General features: G+C 41.8%; 1 protein-coding gene across 1 annotated transcript in view; it reads right to left on the bottom strand.

Moving 5' to 3' along the window:
• The window catches only part of LOC122496658 (sulfotransferase 1C1-like), a 44,246-nt gene that overhangs the window by 23,775 nt on the left and 2,457 nt on the right, over positions 1 to 18,014 (bottom strand). The window contains exons 2-3 of the mRNA XM_043603032.1: positions 4,953 to 5,137; positions 2,613 to 2,741 (exon numbers count right to left, since the gene is read on the bottom strand). Of these exons, the coding sequence (XP_043458967.1) occupies positions 2,613 to 2,741; positions 4,953 to 5,124 (301 nt within the window). The 5' untranslated portion in view covers positions 5,125 to 5,137. The remainder of the gene's footprint in view (positions 1 to 2,612; positions 2,742 to 4,952; positions 5,138 to 18,014) is intronic.

Here is an 18,014-nt window from a genome sequence, read left to right on the forward strand (position 1 = left end):
TTTGAAAAGTTTTTTTTTGCTATGATTTGCTCACATAACCCTTCTACCCCTTTTTCTGGCTCTTCATCTTCTGGGACTATGATTCTGATGTTTTTCCTTTTTTTTTTTTTTTTTTAATTTTTTTCAACGTTTATTTATTTTTGGGACAGAGAGAGACAGAACATGAACGGGGGAGGGGCAGAGAGAGAGGGAGACACAGAATCGGAAACAGGCTCCAGGCTCCGAGCCATCAGCCCAGAGCCCGACGCGGGGCTCGAACTCACGGACCGCGAGATCGTGACCTGGCTGAAGTCGGACGCTTAACCGACTGCGCCACCCAGGCGCCCCTGATGTTTTTCCTTTTTAATGAGTCACTGATTTCTCTAATTCTTAAATCGTGACCTTTTGCCTTAGTCTCCCTCTTTTTTTCTGCTTCATTATTCTCCATGTTTGTCCTCTATATCACTGATTCACTGTTCTGCCTTACCCATTCTTGCCACCGTGGCATCCATTCGACATTGCAGCTCAGTTATAGCATTTTATTTCATCTTGACTAGCTTTTACTTCTTTTATCTCCACAGAAAGGGATTCTAATCTATTTTTGACCCCAGCTAGTACTCTTATTATCATGATTCTAAATTCTGGTTCAGACATCTTGCTTGTATCTGTGTTGATTAAGTTCCTGGCTGTCATTTCTTCCTGCTCTTTCTTTTGGGGTGAATTCCCTCGTTTCATCGTTTTGAAGGAAGAAAAGGAATTAATAAGGTAAAAATTTTTTTAGTTAAAAAAATTAAAAACAACACACACACACACACACACACACAGACACACAAATCAAATAAATGATGTTAGGCCCTAGGTGTGTTTGGTCTGGTTGTTGACAGAAGCTTGATAGATTAGAGAAAAGAGAGGGGGAAAAAAAAAGAAAAATATTTGAAAATTTGAAAAAATGAGTAGAATGAAATAAAATGAAATGATGGAATAGAATTTGAAAAATTTTACAAAAAAATAAAAATATATAGTAGAAAAAAGTTAAAGAAAAATATTTTTAATAAAAATGGAAAATAAAAATATTTTTTTTCTCTTTCTGTTTACAAGAAAAAGAAAAGAAAGGAAAAAGGAAAAAAAAATTGAATAGATGGACCAGTGAACAACTGAAATACGACTGAAATTACATCATTTTCTCCTAGATGTCAAACTATGAAGCACTTTATAGTCTGTAAACTAAGCAGGCAGAGAGAGTTGTGGTGTTCCTGAAGAGCGAGATTGGCCCAATTGGGCTAGGCTTAGTAATGGCTCCATTCTCCAGTAGATGGTGCTGCTTAGCTTACTGGGGTGGATTGTTGTAGCACTTGTAGATGTGCACACGCATGCACGGGAGGGGTGAAAATGATGCCACCCAGCTACCTAGTCTCTAGTATCAGTACTCTGTTCTCCCCAATCAGCAATTGTGCACCCATCCTTTGTCTCTGGCTTCCATCTACTGCCTGCTTTTACACTGTCTGTGACCACACCCTCAGGTTGCCATGTGGCACCTCTCTCCTGAGTTCTATCTCAGATGTGGCTGTGTTTCCTGACCCCTTGCTTCTGAGGGACTGCAGCTTTGACCCTCTGGAGGAGGGTCTCACCAAGCAATGGCCAGGTGCTGGCTGCACCCAGGAATGAGGGACCGAGCTGCTGCAATGGCAGCTTTGTGGGACCGAGCTGCTGCCAGTGCCCAGAGACTGGGGCTGGGTGTCAGCCTTCCCCAGAAAAAGTTCACATGATCATGTAGCAGCAGCATTTCAGGGATTATGGAAAGTCACAACACACATCTGGCACCAGGCTTCACCCTTAATGACCTTGTTCCAGCAGCAGCAAATGTGGTTGTTCTCTAGGGTCTGCTGGGACCAGGTGGCCACACAGCCTCTACCAAATGATTTCCAGCAGGGGAACCACTTTTCCTCATGTGGCCTGAGGATCCCCAGACCTCACTCTGCTCCTGAGAATTTGCCCTTCCCACCAAAGCACTGTCAGGTATTGAGCTGCAGAGTTTCAGACCCTGCACTCCCCCTGTTTATAGAGTCTCAATGGAATTTAAACCCTCTCCTTTCTCCTTTCTCCCTTTTTAGTTCAGTTCCTGTAGCTGTTTCCACTTTTCCACTTTCTCTCCAGCTGCTTGGTGGGGGGAGCCTTTCCTGTACTCTCCCCCCATTTCTGTCCTCTCTCCTCAAGCAAAAGCAGCTCCCTACTCTCCATGGCTTCTCTCTCCCCAGTTCACCTCTCCACACCATATACCTGCTGAGTTCTCTGGTTCAGGTTGTGCATATTGTTGTGTTAATTCTCAAATAAGTTTTCTAGGTGTTCAGGATGGTTTAGTGTTGATCTGGCTGTATCATGGACATGAGGTGCAAAATAAAACTTCCATGCTGTTCTGCCATCTTGGCTCCTCCCCAATCATATATTTTAGAAGAAGAATTTAAGAGTATTATTTCCCAATTGGAGTACTTTGATCGTAACCTTTTCCCCAGTAACCTTGAAATATTTTCCAGAAGGTTGATTGTAGAAACAATTCTATTCTCAGATGCAAACTCACCTAACACACTAGTCATGGGTCTTAGCTACAACATCATAGGCCTTATTTGGGCACTTACCTGAGTTGAAGGGTGGGGGTAGAGTCCACTCAATGAAAGGATGCCGGTCAAAGGTGTTGGCCCGTTGGCACTTCTGCACATCTCCGTCATTTTGGATCATGTCCACAATCTCCTGTGTCCAGGTGGTGCCTAGAGGCAATACTGATTGTCAATTCCATCCACTCACTGCACAGTTCAATTCATTTCCTTGATTATTTATGTATTCAGTAAAATTTACATTTGCTGAGTGTTAAACAGAATCAGCTTACTTACCTTATTCTCTTTAATTCCCAGTGCCTTGCATAGGGCTTTGCAACTGGTAAATGTAGTCTGAGTGAATGAATACTGAATCAAGTGAATGTAGGGACATACAGAGATGAATTAGCCACCCTCCCTGTCCTATGACATTTACAATCTTTTTGGAGGAGATAAGATAAGACAGTGACTGCTTTTTGCCTAGCTTATATCCATTCTTCCTTTCTTTCTCAAGTTAATAGATCCTTAATTTTTAGCTGGGCATATAGCTACTTGCCTCAAAGGTAATATTTTTCTTGCATGATGTAGCCATGTCATTTTGGGAAGTTGTCTTTAAAGGGAAAGGACATGAACTTACTCCTCCCTTCCTACCTTCTTGCTGCTTTTTGGAATGTGCATGTGATAGTTAGAGCTCCAGGAGTCAGATTGGACAATAAAACCAAAAGCTACACCTGGAGATGGTGCAGCAGAAAGTTAGAAAAAGCCCAGGTCCTTGATGATCAAGGCAGCCACCATTTCATAACTGACTACTAATTCTCCAGACTGCTTTTTCTTTTGTGTTATTTTGGGTTTTTGACACTTCTGGCCAAATTGAATCCAAACAGACACAGAAGAGGAATGGACATAGACATATAGATAGGCAAAGAGGTAGACTGTGCTCATTGTCCATCAGATACCCATTTTCCTCTTTACATCAGAAGTATTTGTGTCTTTCTGGCTTTTAGCAAAACCTGCTCCTTACTGATACATATGACATATACACAGATAACTAGAAGATGAACAGTATATAGTAAAAGCCAGAAAGGATGTGCAAAGGGCTAGAGGACTGGTCTACAGAGGAGGAAATCCAACTTGCTGTGGAAGAGGTCAGTAAGGCTCAGCTGAGATGGCTTTGGAGTGTAGAGTCAAGCAGGACTGAATGTGCATTCATATTAAGAAGCCAGGGCATCCCAGGCAGGGAGCCTCAGGAGCAGGATAAAGAGTCACATTTCCTCACTGGGAAGTAAAAGCAGGCTCACAGTGGGTAGGAGGTGGTAGGGAAGGTGAGGGAATAAGGCTGGAGACTTGGGGACTGTCTTATGAGGGGCTTTGGGACTGACTGCATAATTTCAAAGGTGAGCTGAAAAACATTTCTGCTCTGCGGTGCAATGCAAATTCAAATTCAGTTCTGGGCAGGAGAAATGTCCTGTGCAAATCAGACAGAGAAGGAGATTCTTGAAACAACTGAACCCTGATGACAGGAAGACCCTTCTCTAGTTTAAGTAATGCTGAATCATGAGAACAGAGTGAGGTTAAGGAGGGAATTCCCAGCCAGAGAGGACAGGAACAGTCTAATGAAGGTTTGAAGAACTGTAGTGACCAGACTGTTTTCTGAGTTCTTTCTGGTTATGAATACCTAGAGTCCCTCTTGGTGAGTCAAATGGTCACTGGGACTTTCCCAAACTGGCTACAGCTTCAACTTCCATGCCTCACTCAGTCACTTGACATTATAAGCACAGGTAATGCAGGGGGATCATCAATCATTCCTGGAGCTTCCCCAGTTAGGATTCTCCCAACCCTGTACAAGCCTGGGAACCCTTGCCTTTTCAGACTTTCACTTTTGTCACAACCTCCTCTTCATTTTATGAGGTCCTGGTAAGTATCATCTCCCCTCCTCCAGATTCTTCCCACTGTGCTTGGGGTTTGGACCCAGTACTATCAGAACATTTCATATTGGGGTGAAAGCCCTCATTTCCACATCAGTGTCCCCCACTAAGAGATGTTTTTTATGGGCAAGGAGTGCTGTCACTCCAGGATTTCCTCGTGGATGGGAACCAAGAGTGGCTGGGTTGGCAAGATGACTGTGATAACTTCTGCACAATTTCTCAGACTCTGCTTTTAAATAATTCATTCAGTCCTTTGAAGATTTGGGATTCTGGCAATCTCTTTCTCCATCAGAGACCTAAGAAAACAGGAGAACCTTGGATCCTAGGGGATTGGAGCCCAGAAACAAGTCTGGTTTCATTTTTCCTGGGGCCAGGCCTGGAGAAAATCTGCATTTTTTAAAATCAGGAGGCCCCTGCTCCTCTATAGCTGGCCTCCCCACTTCCAGTTTCGCAAACCTACCTGCCTTGGCATAGGATGCAATGAGGAGATCATCAGGTCTTGCTTGGAAATTCCAGATGTTGTCCCAATTTTCACTTATCATCTTGGTCACAAGGATTCCATTCACTTCCTTGGTTTCTGGTTGTATGTATTTTCCCACCAGCTGAAGATCTTTCATTTCCTCCAGGGACATCTTTCTACATAGACTTATGAGACAGATGCATAAAAGAAAAGTGTGCTTGTGTCAGCTTAGAACAGTCATTCCTGTCAAGAAAATATTCTCTGAGAAAGTTAGGAGAAGGGCACTTGGGTGCCTCAGTCAGTTAAGGGTCTGACTTTGGCTCAGTTCATAACCTCTTGGTCTGTGAGTTTGAGCCCCCATCGGGCTCTGTGCTGACAGCTCAGAGCCTGGAGCCTGCTTCAGATTCTGTATCTCCCTCTCTCTCTGCCCCTACCCACTTGTACTCTTTCTCTCTCTATCTCAAAAGTAAAATAAACGTAAAAAAAAGAAAGAAAGTAAGGAGAGACATGGTGGGCATTCATTACTATGCTTAATGTTAACTTAAGTAAGAGAAGTCATGGTGGAGCCAGAAAGCATTTTAAATAGCTTTGTTTTAGAGCATCAGGATGGTGAAGACAGGAACATATTTCAGAGGAAAGCACACTGGGAAATCAGCTAGACTGCATGGGTTTCAAGGAGCTCATCAGAGATGGCTTGTCTGAGGCCTGAGTGACAAGAGGGGACCAGGGCAGAAGGCCACTGGGTTCACAAGCCCTTGTCAAGTTTGAGCAACAAGAGAGGGCAAGAACAGAATCAGGACTTGGGCTAATTGGGTCGGTGAAATCACGTATGACCTAGACAGCTCTAGATCTGACCAGAGTCATAGAGCGGGTGGGGCAGAAAGGGATCTCAGTGTGTCAGGTCTGCATTACACGAAAGTCTCCCTGCAGGTCTACAGCTCCAGGTATCACACCCTGCCCCAAATCTCTGGCTGAAGAGCAACATTTGCCAGCTGAGAAGGTAACCTCAGTTTGCTTGGGGGAGTAACCCCCACTGGCTTGGGATGCCACAGCTGTTCCCTTTGCAGATAACTTATTTCAGTTTCTTGAAATCCTACATCTATTATAGAAATGTAGCACACTAAATCAAACCACAGCATTACTAGTTTTAAGTTTAAGAATAAACTTGGCACACTTAGTAAGTGCTTATTATGTAGAAGAAACTTTGACATACCAGAATATCCAACAGATAAGCCTTGCAATTAGAAGTTAAAATGTTATTGGGGTGCCTGGGTGGCTCAGTCGGTTAAGTGTCCAGCTTCGGCTCAGGTCATGATCTCACAGTTTGTGAGTTCGAGCCCCATGTGTTGGGCTCTGTGCTGACAGCTCAGAGCCTTGAGCCTGCTTTGGATTCTGTGTCTTCCTGTCTCTCTGCTTGCACTCTCTCTCTCTCTCTCTCACAAATAAATAAAATGTTAAAAAAATTTAAAAAAGAAGTTAATATGTTATTATTTTAATGTTTAGACTTGGGATTTTAGGCTGAAAGTTTAGGCAATTTTACTTTGTTTATGAGAAATGTTTAAGAGAATTTAAGAGTCAATTCAAAGCTTAATTTTGCTAGATTTGTGAGATTTAATGAAGTAATTAGGATTTCTTCCTATTTTGTTATTGTCAGATAACCAAAGAACTTAAAAAGAATAAATGTAATTTAAAATATTTAGTGGAATCTTATTAACTAGGTTGAAGAAGCCTTTGTAAGTGGAAAACATTTACACATATGCCCTTGATATTCTGTGATCTACTGTTTTAATCTTAATTCTCAGTTTTTCTTTCTCATCTGTAGCATGAGGGGATCAGGCTATAACTCCAAGTTGCCTCTGACTTAACTGCATATCTAATTTAACATTTTATTTAGCTGAAAGTCAGATAAAATCATGACCACTCCATTCACAAGGAGGTTTTTGCTTCCTGAGATCTCTTCCCTCAATCCTAAAATTTAAAGTGATCAAGCAGAATATGCAATTGTGCTCTTGACAGAGCTTGACTGTGGCATTTCCCTTCACCTGTCCTCCACCTTGGGGGTCTTCATGCAGGCATGGCACACCACATCCAGGTCTGTCATTCCAACTGGTCTGTCCCTCCTCCATCTCTCTCCTAGCTATTTTCAGGCAGCAATAGATGCTTCTGGATCACTTGGGATGCCTCTGTGACTGCAGAGGAGGCTTGGGAGCTTGTGGTTCTCCAGCAGATGAGCTCTGGGTCTTGTTCTTCCATTTGGATGGGGCAGGTTTGCATTTACCTATCTTCTATTTTGGGTTTCCAGATACATTTTGTTTTGAAGAAAGGGCTCTGGGATGCCTAGAACAAGTGTGACAACCACCTTTTTAGGACACTGCTCTCCACTTCTAAAGCAACAATTACAGTACTTTTCCAGGAATTAATGTCCCTAAAGTCAGAGGAGATGAATATTGGGGGTGGAGGAATAGAGACAGGTGGAAGTGTACCCTAAAGCATACTGAAGCAAATGAAACAATTTTGGAGAACTTTCTTTTCTCTTAATGATTAAATGAGTTGCAGTGGAATATTGTTCAGAACTAAAAAGATGTGAGCTATTAAGCCATGAAAAGACATGGAGAAACTTAAGCGCATATTACTAAGTGAAAGAAGTCAATCTGAAAAGACTTTATTACTGTATGATTACAACCACCTGCCATTCTGGAAAAGGTAAAACCATGGAGACAGCAAAAAGATCAGTGGTTGCCAGGGGTTGGGGGGAGGGAGGGAAGAATAAGTGCAGCAGAGACTGTCTTTAGATACTCTGTATAATACTATAATGATGGACACATGTCATTATACATTTGTCCAAACCCATAGATCAGACGGCACCAAGAGAGAAACCTAATGTAAACTATGAATTTGGGATGATTATGACGTACTGATGCAGGTTCATCAATAGTAACAAATGTGACACTCTGGTGGAGGATTTTTCAAAAAAATTTTTTAGTGTTATTCATGAGTGGTATTTTAAAAAATTCAATTTCTGATTGTTCCTGGTATATAGAAATACATTTGATTTTTGTGTATTGATCTGTATTCTGCAATCCTGCTAAATTCACTTAATTAGTTCTACAAGGTTACTTATTGGTTCCTTCAGAAAAAAAATATTACTTCCTTTCTTCCCATTGCCTTATTGCATTAGCTATGACTTCCAGTAAAATGTTGAACAGAAGTGGTTAAAAACAAACCTCCTGGTCTTGTTCCCAATTTTGGGAGTAAACCATTCCATCTCTCATCTTCAAGTATGACATTAGCTATAGGTTTTCTGTAATGCCCTTTATCAGTAAAATGAAGTTCCCTTCTATTCCTAGTTTGATGAGAGTTTTAGCATAAATGGATATAGAATTTTGTCAAATTATTATTCTGTATTTACTGAGACCATTACACAAATTTTTCTTTTTAAGTCTATAAAAATTGTGAACTACATTGTTTGATTTTCAAATGTTAAACCAACTTTGCATCCTTGGGATAAACCCGACTTGGTCATGACATATTACCATTTTTGTCAATTGTTGGGTTGGATTTGGTAGACTTTTTGAATCCACGTTTGCAAGGAATATTGGTGTGTAGACTGTAGTTGTTATTCTTTAATTGAAATGTCTTCATCTGGTTTTGGTGTTAGGTTAATGCTTGCCTTTGACTATTTATGCCTTTAAATTGTGTGTTTAGATCATTTTCATTTGCTGTGATTATTGATATGGTTGAGTTTAAATGTACCACTTTTCTATGTGTTTTCTATTTGTCTCATCTGTTCTTTGCTGTTTTTCTTGTCTTACCCTCTTTTGGATTAATTAGAATACTTTTTATAATTTTATTTTATCTTCTTTATCTGCTTATTAGTGATATATAGTTGTTTTTGTTTTTAAATGATTGCTCTGGAGTTCACAGTATACATGTTTTAATTCATTACATTCTACCCTATGTAACATTATACTAATTCATGTATAGTATAAAGATGGTAATAGCACATACTTCCTTTTGTTTCCACTCAGCCTTTGTGCTTGGTTGCCATTCATATTTACCTCCACGTACATTATAGACTCTACAATACCTTGTTGTTATCTTTTGCTTTCAACAGACATCTTTATTTTAAATATTTTTTAAATTATGAGAAATGCCTTTTATGTTTACCCACATATTTACCATTTCTAGTGCTCCTCATTCTTTGTATAGACCTACATTTCTGACTGGTTATCGTTTACCAGAAGAACTTCCTTTTCTGTTTCTCCATTTCTTCGACTGGTCTGCTGGTAATTCTCTCAGCTTTTCTATGTCAACAAGTGTTTTTATTTTGACTTCATTTTTGGAAGCTTTTTGCTGGGTCTGGAATTGTAGGTGCACGTTTTTGTCTTTCAGTACTTTCAGGATGTTGTTCCATGTACTCTGGCTCATCTCTGTTTCTCTGTACTGCATCTTGTTTCTTGGATGGCTCTTAATATGTTCTTTTTGTTTCTGGCCCTCAACAATTTCATTTTATTGTGCATTCATGTGTTTTATCTCATGTTTCTTTTGCTTGAGATTTATTTGGGCTTCTTGGATCTGTGAGTTTATACTTTTCATCCAATTATGAAAATTTTGGTCATTACTTCAAGTTTATTCCATTCCTCATCTTTCTCCTCCCATTTTGAGACTCACACTACACATTTGTTAGACTGCACAATGTCCCACAGTTTTTTAATTTTTAATTTTTATTTTTAAATGTTTATTTATTTTTGAAGGAGAGACAGAGTGTGAGTGGGGGAAGGGTAGAGAGGTAGGGAGACACAGAATCTGAAAAAGGCTCCAGGCTCTGTGCTGTCAGCACAGAGCCTGATGCGGGGCTTGAACTCATGAGCTGTGAGATCATGACCTGAGCCGAAGTCATATGCTTAACTGACTGAGCCACTCAGGCACCCCCACAATGTCCCATAGTTTAATGATGCTTCATTCTATTTTTCCCCTAATCTTCTGCGTTTCATTTTGAATAATTTCTATTTTGTTACACCTCCAAGTTTACTAATCTTTTCTTTAGCACTGTCCAGTCTGTTGCTTATCCTGTTCATAGTGTTGTCCATATTTGATGTTGTTTCTTTTTTTCATCTCTGAAAGTTTAATTGGGTCTTTTATATATCTTACATATCTCTGCCACCATGATCACACTTTCCTCTACCTTTTTGAAGATATGGAGTATTTTTAAAATAGCTGTTTTATTTTATTTCTTTTTGGGGGGAGGATATTTTTTAAAAATTTATTTTATGCAACCAAAACAGTTCATTCATTTCTCATAACACTTTCTCCTCACCTCTCCTCACCTCTGACAACCACCAATCTGTTTTCTGTACCTATGAGCTTACTTTAAAAAATACATGTATATTTTTTTCTGGATTTCACATAGAAGAGAGATCATACAGTATTTGTCTTTCTCTGTCAGATTTATTTCAGTTAGAATAATGCCTTTGAGGTCCATCCGTATGGTTGCAAATGGCAATATTTCATTTTTTTTTAAATTTTTTCAACGTTTTTATTTATTTTGGGACAGAGAGAGACAGAGCATGAACGGGGGAGGGGCAGAGAGAGAGGAGACACAGAATCGGAAACAGGCTCCAGGCTCTGAGCCATCAGCCCAGAGCCTGACGCGGGGCTCGAACTCCTGGACCGCGAGATCGTGACCTGGCTGAAGTCCGACGCTTAACCGACTGCGCCACCCAGGCGCCCCATATTTTTTTAAGTAATCTCTACACCCAATGTGGGGCTTGAACTCCTAACCTCGTGATCAAGAGTCACATGCTCTACCAACTGAGCCAGACAGGTGCCCCTTATTCTTTTTTTATGTTTTGTTTTTAATGTTTATTTTTTTTTTAATTTGTTTTCAACGTTTATTTATTTTTGGGACAGAGAGAGACAGAGCATGAACGGGGGAGGGGCAGAGAGAGAGGGAGACACAGAATTGGAAACAGGCTCCAGGCTCTGAGCCATCAGCCCAGAGCCCGACGCAGGGCTTGAACTCACGGACCGCGAGATCGTGACCTGGCTGAAGTCGGACGCTTAACCGACTGCGCCATCCAGGCGCCCCTAATGTTTATTATTTTTGACACAGAGGGAGAGAGAGAGACAACACATATGTGTGGGCACATGTGTGTGAGAGGGGGAAGGGCAGAGAGGGGGGACATAGGATCTGAAGCAGGCTCCACACTGACAGCAGTGAGCCCGATGTGGGACTGGAACTCATGAACCATTAGATCTTGACCTGAGCCAAAGTCAGACGTTAAACCTACTGAGCTGCCCAGGCACCCCCCCCCTTTTTTTTAATGGCTGAATAATATTCCATTGTATATGTACACCACAAATCCCTTGTCAATTTATTCATTGAGGAACACTTAGGTTGTTTCCATATCTTGGCTATTGTAAATAATGCTGCAGTGAACATGGGGGTGCATGTATTTTTTTTTAATTAGTGTTTTCATGTTCTTCATTAAATACACAAAAGTAGAATTGTTGGATCATATAGTAGATGGATTTTTAATATTGTGAGAAATTTCCATACTGTTTTCATAATGGCTGCACCAATTTACCTTCCCATCAACAGTGCACAATCCTCATCATCACTTGCTATTTGGTGTCATTAAACAGGTGAGCCTCCTTCACTTTAAGTCTGGGAGTGGTCAGCTGCCTCTGTGTTGAGCCCTGGGGTGGGGGAGTCTGAGCACATGAGCCCCTTAAGAGCTGTTTCTCAGTTTGCTATATATAGTCTTATGGGTCTTGGGACATGAGCTTCCTTGGTTTTCAAAGTTAGATGTTTTAGAGACCCATTTCTCAGGTGTATGCCTTAAAAGTTGGGGTGCTCGATGTGGGCTCTTCAGGGAGAAACTGTGGGTTTTGATTTTCCTCCCAGCTGTGAGTTGCAGCACCAAAGGTAGGATTTTTGGTGAGATTTTGTCCCAGTCTCTCTACCTACTTCAATGTGGTCTTCCCATTTGCCCAATCCATAGCTGTTGCTCAGTCAGCCTTTAGGTTTTTTATTCAGGAAATTGTTCCATATGTGGCTATAGACTTAGTGAGTTTGTGAGAGGAGGTTGAGTTCAGGATCTTCCTACATCGTAATCTTGAACTGGAATTCAGTCTTTGGTGGGAAATATCCATGATGGGGAAGCTAGGCATACATTGGGAGGGGATATACGAAGAATCTCTATACCATCCTCTCGATTTTTCTGTGAACCTAAAATCACTTTAGAAATAAATTCTTATAAAAAATTAAAATGAGTTTTCCATTCTTCCTTGTGATATATCTATTAATGTTTCATATAACAATATTTTTTCTCCACCCGGAATGTTCAAGTAAACTTGATGCTTCAGAGATATGTAGTCTGTTTCATGCACACCCAGAGCCACTACACATATTTTCTTTAGCATTTGTAGATTCGTAGATGCTATTTAAAAACAAAATTAACAGGTTACCAGTCTGGCAGGATGGCTTTAATAGGGCCATGGAGACATAGTCATAACTTTAAGAAGTGACTCTAATTGTAGAAAATCCTGACAGGCCAGTGAAGCCAACTTTGGCAGGTGTTGCCCGCCATACCTGTTGGTGCTACCTCTTCTTCCTAAATGGGATGTATGTTTTGCCTGAGTTCTTTTAGAAATTGTTCTAGGTTTGGGTAGAAGTATGAGATATTTAAAAAATGACATTTTTTCCAAATGTAGAGAAATATGATTCTACCAGTGATTCCAAAGACAGCTTCAAGGAAGAGAGAATCTGGTCCCTGATGGAAATCCCTTTTCATCTACTATCATCTTCCTCTCCACCATGCCTGTGCTGTACCCATACTGGACTTATTTCCATTTTCTGAACCAGTCACAGTTAAGATTACTACCATTTCAGCACATACAAATGACCATACCAGAGGCTGTACTTAACCACAAGGTGGATGCCTCTCCCCTAATAATGGTCACCAACCATTTGGGGCTTTCAACTTTTGACTCTACCAACAACTCTACAGGCTCCACTTTCCATCATAAAACCAAAGCTCCCACCCCCACACCCCCGTCATTCTCTAGGTCTCACCTCCACCATTTTGGCCTTTCTTAGTTACCTCTCCCTCACTACTTACTCTTCCCGTGTCTCTTCAGGTCGTGGGGGAGCTGCTGCCACACTGGTCTGGGCCCACTGTAGGGCAGTTGACAGCCCTTGCAAAATGCATTGTTCTGAATTGCAAACTATACTCTCAAGCCAAACACTGGAAATTTTGAGGTCGTGCTTCAGTTCAGGGAGGGGACTGCCTTTTCAGCCACTGGCAGTTTGATTTCATAGGACCACTTCCTCTGTTAGTGGGCACTACCCACTTCACTATTACCTGTGTGGATACTTTTACCAGCCTACTGCTTGCTATACCCCCAAGGAACATTTTCATAGAGCAGATAATATTTCTTTTCTAAGTATGTCCTGCCCCCATTCAGCCCTCTTGATACCACTGACTCAGTTCAAGGATCTCATTTTACTGCCCTGGGCCCTACTGCAGGACATCCAATGGAAATTTCACATCCCATACCACCACAGTCCTCTGGCATTATTGAATGTCACAGTGGTCTTTTAAAGTCTTTGCTCCTTAAGTGACAGGGCAACACACGGACTCCTAAATGAACTTCGTTGCTGCAGGGACACTTTAAACTCTTGGCCATATGGCCACCACTCTCCTCACACCAATGGGCTTGTCTGGCCCTGCTGCCTGATTCTTATCACACGAATCTAATGCCTTCACCTTATGGGAGATATTATTTACATGTTTTCTGACATTTTTGAGTCCCCTTCCTGATTTCAAACGTCAAACATCTTGCTTTCCAATATTCACTGGTGACCCAATGGGGGACAGGTGGTTAGTGATGATCCCCTGGTTGTAGGTAGTCCTGGCCCATTAGAAAAACAAAGACCCCCTCTACTGCTGCTGGGCCACACTTACCCACTTGATATGCAAATTCCAGCTGAAATTCCAAAGTTTAGTGGCTTCAGTGGATAGCTCATTTTTCCTAACCACACCTCCCCACAAGAAGTGAGACCCTAAAAGCCGATAAGGAGCTCAGGATGCGTGACACCAGAAATGTTAGATGATGGTGTGTTGTGACAGTCACAACACTTTGTCCTATCCCACTTTGGGATACCAGCAAGCAGCTGACCCACAATGGTCCCATAGTAAATCACTACGAGGAGCAGTCAGTGCACAGGCATGAAATTATAGCATACAGATGTTTGCTGCTGCTGGTCTTACTCTGTGCTTCATGTGCCATGCCATCTGGGTCATGGGGCTTCGCCTGGATCCCAGAGAGGCAACACTAGAGAGTTGCTGAAACTGCCTGGCCACTCGCCTGCAATTGCACCCAGAGTCAGGGGAAGGCTAGTGTTGGAAGTCAGTTCTGGAGGGGCTACACCTGAAAGGACGCCACATGTGGATACTAGCTGGCAATTCAAGCCCTCTCTCTTAAATGGGACCAATGGCACAAATGCTTAAAGGCCATCAGCCCTGCCCAAATGATCACCAGCATCCTCACCTCTGGGAACAGGCCATTACATTGCCCTAATTTCAATGCTAATTGACTGATAGGTGTATGCAGTTCACACCAATCTCTGGCAAGAGAAGGCCAAACATCAAACTGCCAAGCGCATATCACTAAATTTTCTTAAAACCACGGCTATACGTGTGCCTCCAGCTGTTCTGTTCAATGATGGAGACTCATGCCTTGGAGGAGAGCACCACCCAATCATTTGTGAGGTGCATCTCTGAGGACCCCCAAAATTTATTGAGAATTTGTGATAAATTCTGGCAGGGCAAGCAAACCTTAATCAGGGCGTTTTAAATCCATGAGACCCTGTTAGACCTCTTGGCCCCTCAGTCTCCCTCCTAAGTGGCTCCCTGGGAGAGCCACTCTACTATAGCATGGCTCCCTTTGACTGTGGCTATGCTGGAGATGGCAATGCCCATGTCCACAATGGCATGAAATCTGAGACATGACCATACCAACAGTATGGGACTTGAGGATTCTGGACATGATAGAACCCTAGCCCATGACACCCCAGGACACAGCCTCATCCTGAATGCTATCTCTGTGACCTTCTCCTGTAGCAGAGATGACATCCAGGAACACATGGCAGTTGATGATGGTGAATACTCCTCAGGACTTGGTTGTGAACTGAACAGAATTTATTTATCAGAATCCCCTGCTGTTGATCCCCATTTGGCATAGTTAGCTATGTTTATCCCAGGCCCCCTTGCTTGCTACTTGACTGTGAGGCAGGCTGCTCTCTGCTGTGCCTTTAAGCTTTGGGAAGCCAAGGTATGTGTCCAGTCTTACCACTTTGTGGGGCCCTTTTAACACATCACTCAATTGCTTGCTGTCATCACACCTGTTAGATTGGTCCATATCATGCATCCTACTGGGAGTTAGTGATTTTAATTTCTGTTGAGAGGACCCTTCCCTGGCTAGAGGTGCACCTGGCATAGCACTCCCCACTTCAAGAACAAAGCCGCAGGGTCACCTTCCCACACCACCCTTCCCCATAGTCACTGCTCAGGGCTCCATAATCTCCCTGTTAAGCTCTCTACTAGTCTTGTTTGTTAGTGCATTTCTTAGTGATTTCTTAATACAGATGGTTTTAGATAACCATGTGGCTTTAGATTACTTATTGGCCAAGCAAGGAGGTGTATGTCCTATAAAGGCCACCCCCTGATGCATATGTATTAATAATTCTGGACACGTTCAGACAGCCCAACAGGTACAACTATCTTATCCAAGGGCTTTGATTTATTTTCTTGGCTGGACTGCAACAAATGAGGGGAAAGATTTGACAGGATTTCGAACTGTTGTTCGTTGAATTATATTGTTTGGCATTTATGCTTTGCTCATATGTTTCACGTGCTGGGTGACCAATCCATGTCAGCAGCTTTCATTATCTCTGTTGTCTGGACAGTGCCCATGAGTTTCCCTAAAGACTAAAGTCTAGGCATTGAGGGGTCACTTGTGATGTGAAAACAGCTATTTTGAGTTGCTGCCCAGGGATTTCACAGTATGACAACTTGCTCACACCCAGGGTCTGAAATTCATTTTAAGATGCCCACCATAAGTTCGTGCTTGACTTTTACCAGGGCACCTTCTAAAATAACCACTTAGGGTTAGGCCCACGAAAAGTCAGTGACGACCATCCTGATCACCTTGTAAGAGATGCTTGCTATCCCGCTCTTGATCTCCTGCTTGCTGGTGACCTGGGACTGAAGACAGCCCTTCCCTGGGCTCAGTGCATCACCTCCCTTCTGGGATCTCTAAATAACTTCGTTTATGTGGGTATACTGAAATTGCATCTTCAATCAAAATGACTCCAGGGTTTTCATGGCCCCAGACTGGGAGGTCAGATGTTGAGAGAGCTACCTGTTGCCCCTGAGCTTGTGCCTCTTCATTCAGCAGGTCAGTCCTGCATATTCATACTTCAGCACATTTGCTCTGGCTTCTCAGCACAATTTATGGTCAGGAACACTTGATATGTGGAACTTCTTTAGTTATATTTTGAAGGTAGGATCCTCCAGACAACATTTTTGTTTGCTCTGCTGGGCTCTGTGACTGCTTTTAAAGCATTTCAGCTGATCTTCTTTGTGGATGAATACAGCTAATAAATGTAAAAGGAGTGGTAGATATAAAAACAGCACCAGTGGATGCTAACCACCACTAGATACAGTGTTGAGAGAAATAGGATATTCACACAAAGTATCCACTCACAGCAGATTATAGAGGGGAAAATGTACTTTCTAATGAAGAGATGGGGAGGCGATGACCTCCACCAAGTGTAAATTAGCATTCCTGATAGCAGAATGACCTGGATTGTGTGCCAGCTGCAATGCAGCCAGATATCAGAGGCATCACCTGGGGCATTTTCTAGTAACAATGTCTAACCTGAATTTCATCATCAAGAACTAATTGGATGCAACCAGAATGTGGACTGTTCTGTGAAATAACTGGCTTGAATTTTTCAAAAGAATCAATATCAGGGAAATAGACAACAAAAGAGAACAAAATGGTTTGGGCCAGGGGTGCTGATCCAGATTTATAAGAGACAAAAGAGATATAACAAAAGGCAACGCAAGGATGTTTACTGAGTTCTTAACAGGAAAAAAAGCAGCTTTACAGGACATTATTGGGCAAGTTGGGGAAGTCTGAACATAGATTGCCTGCCTAGTGGTGTTCTAATAAGAGAAGAGAATGTCCTTACTTTTAGGAAATATCAACTGCAGTATGTAGGAGGTGAAGTGTCACAGTGACCTCAATTTACATTCTGATGTTCCTTTAAAATATTATACATTTATTTGTAAATAGAGGGAAAGGGTGGGGAATAGGTGCAGCAAAATCTTATTCCTTGTTGAATCTAGGAGAATGTTTATAGGTGTTCTTCACACTATTTAAACAAAAATTCATGTAGGGGCACCTGGGTTGTTCAGTTGGTTGAGCATCCGACCCTTGATTTTGGCTCAGGTTGTGATCTCAAGGTTGGTGGGTTCCAGCCTCACATGGGTTCCAGTACCACATCAAATACAAGATATATTTGAAAAATATTTTGTCTAGTTTTTTAAAAGGACGTTCTATAACTATCGGCTTGTTCAGGGTATTTGCTTCTCTAAACATACAATTCTGTCTCTGGCTATGCCTAATATAAACTTTAAAATATTGATGGCTTCATAGTCATATTACCTAAAGTTCTAAGAAGTCTTCATATGCTGTTTGCCCTTTCTGCTGGTTCTTTATAAATGAGGTTTTAATTTTGGAGTTGTGAGTTTGTTTTCTGTGGGGACACATGTCAGAGTTCTATGTGGTCTGGTTGCGGGCTTGTCTATCCGAGGTTTGGATGTGCCCCTGTGAGGTGGACCAGAGCTATTTCTAATTTGTGACTTATTTTTATGTTAATTTATTGTTTTGGGGTTGCTGTGCCCAGTGGGTTGTAGAATTTGATCTGTAGCACAGACTCAAGCTTACAAATCTTTAGGGGACACTTTTTTCTATCCATAACCCATGAAA

This window comes from Prionailurus bengalensis, chromosome A3 (assembly GCF_016509475.1).
Source record: "Prionailurus bengalensis isolate Pbe53 chromosome A3, Fcat_Pben_1.1_paternal_pri, whole genome shotgun sequence".
Lineage (NCBI taxonomy): Eukaryota > Metazoa > Chordata > Mammalia > Carnivora > Felidae > Prionailurus > Prionailurus bengalensis.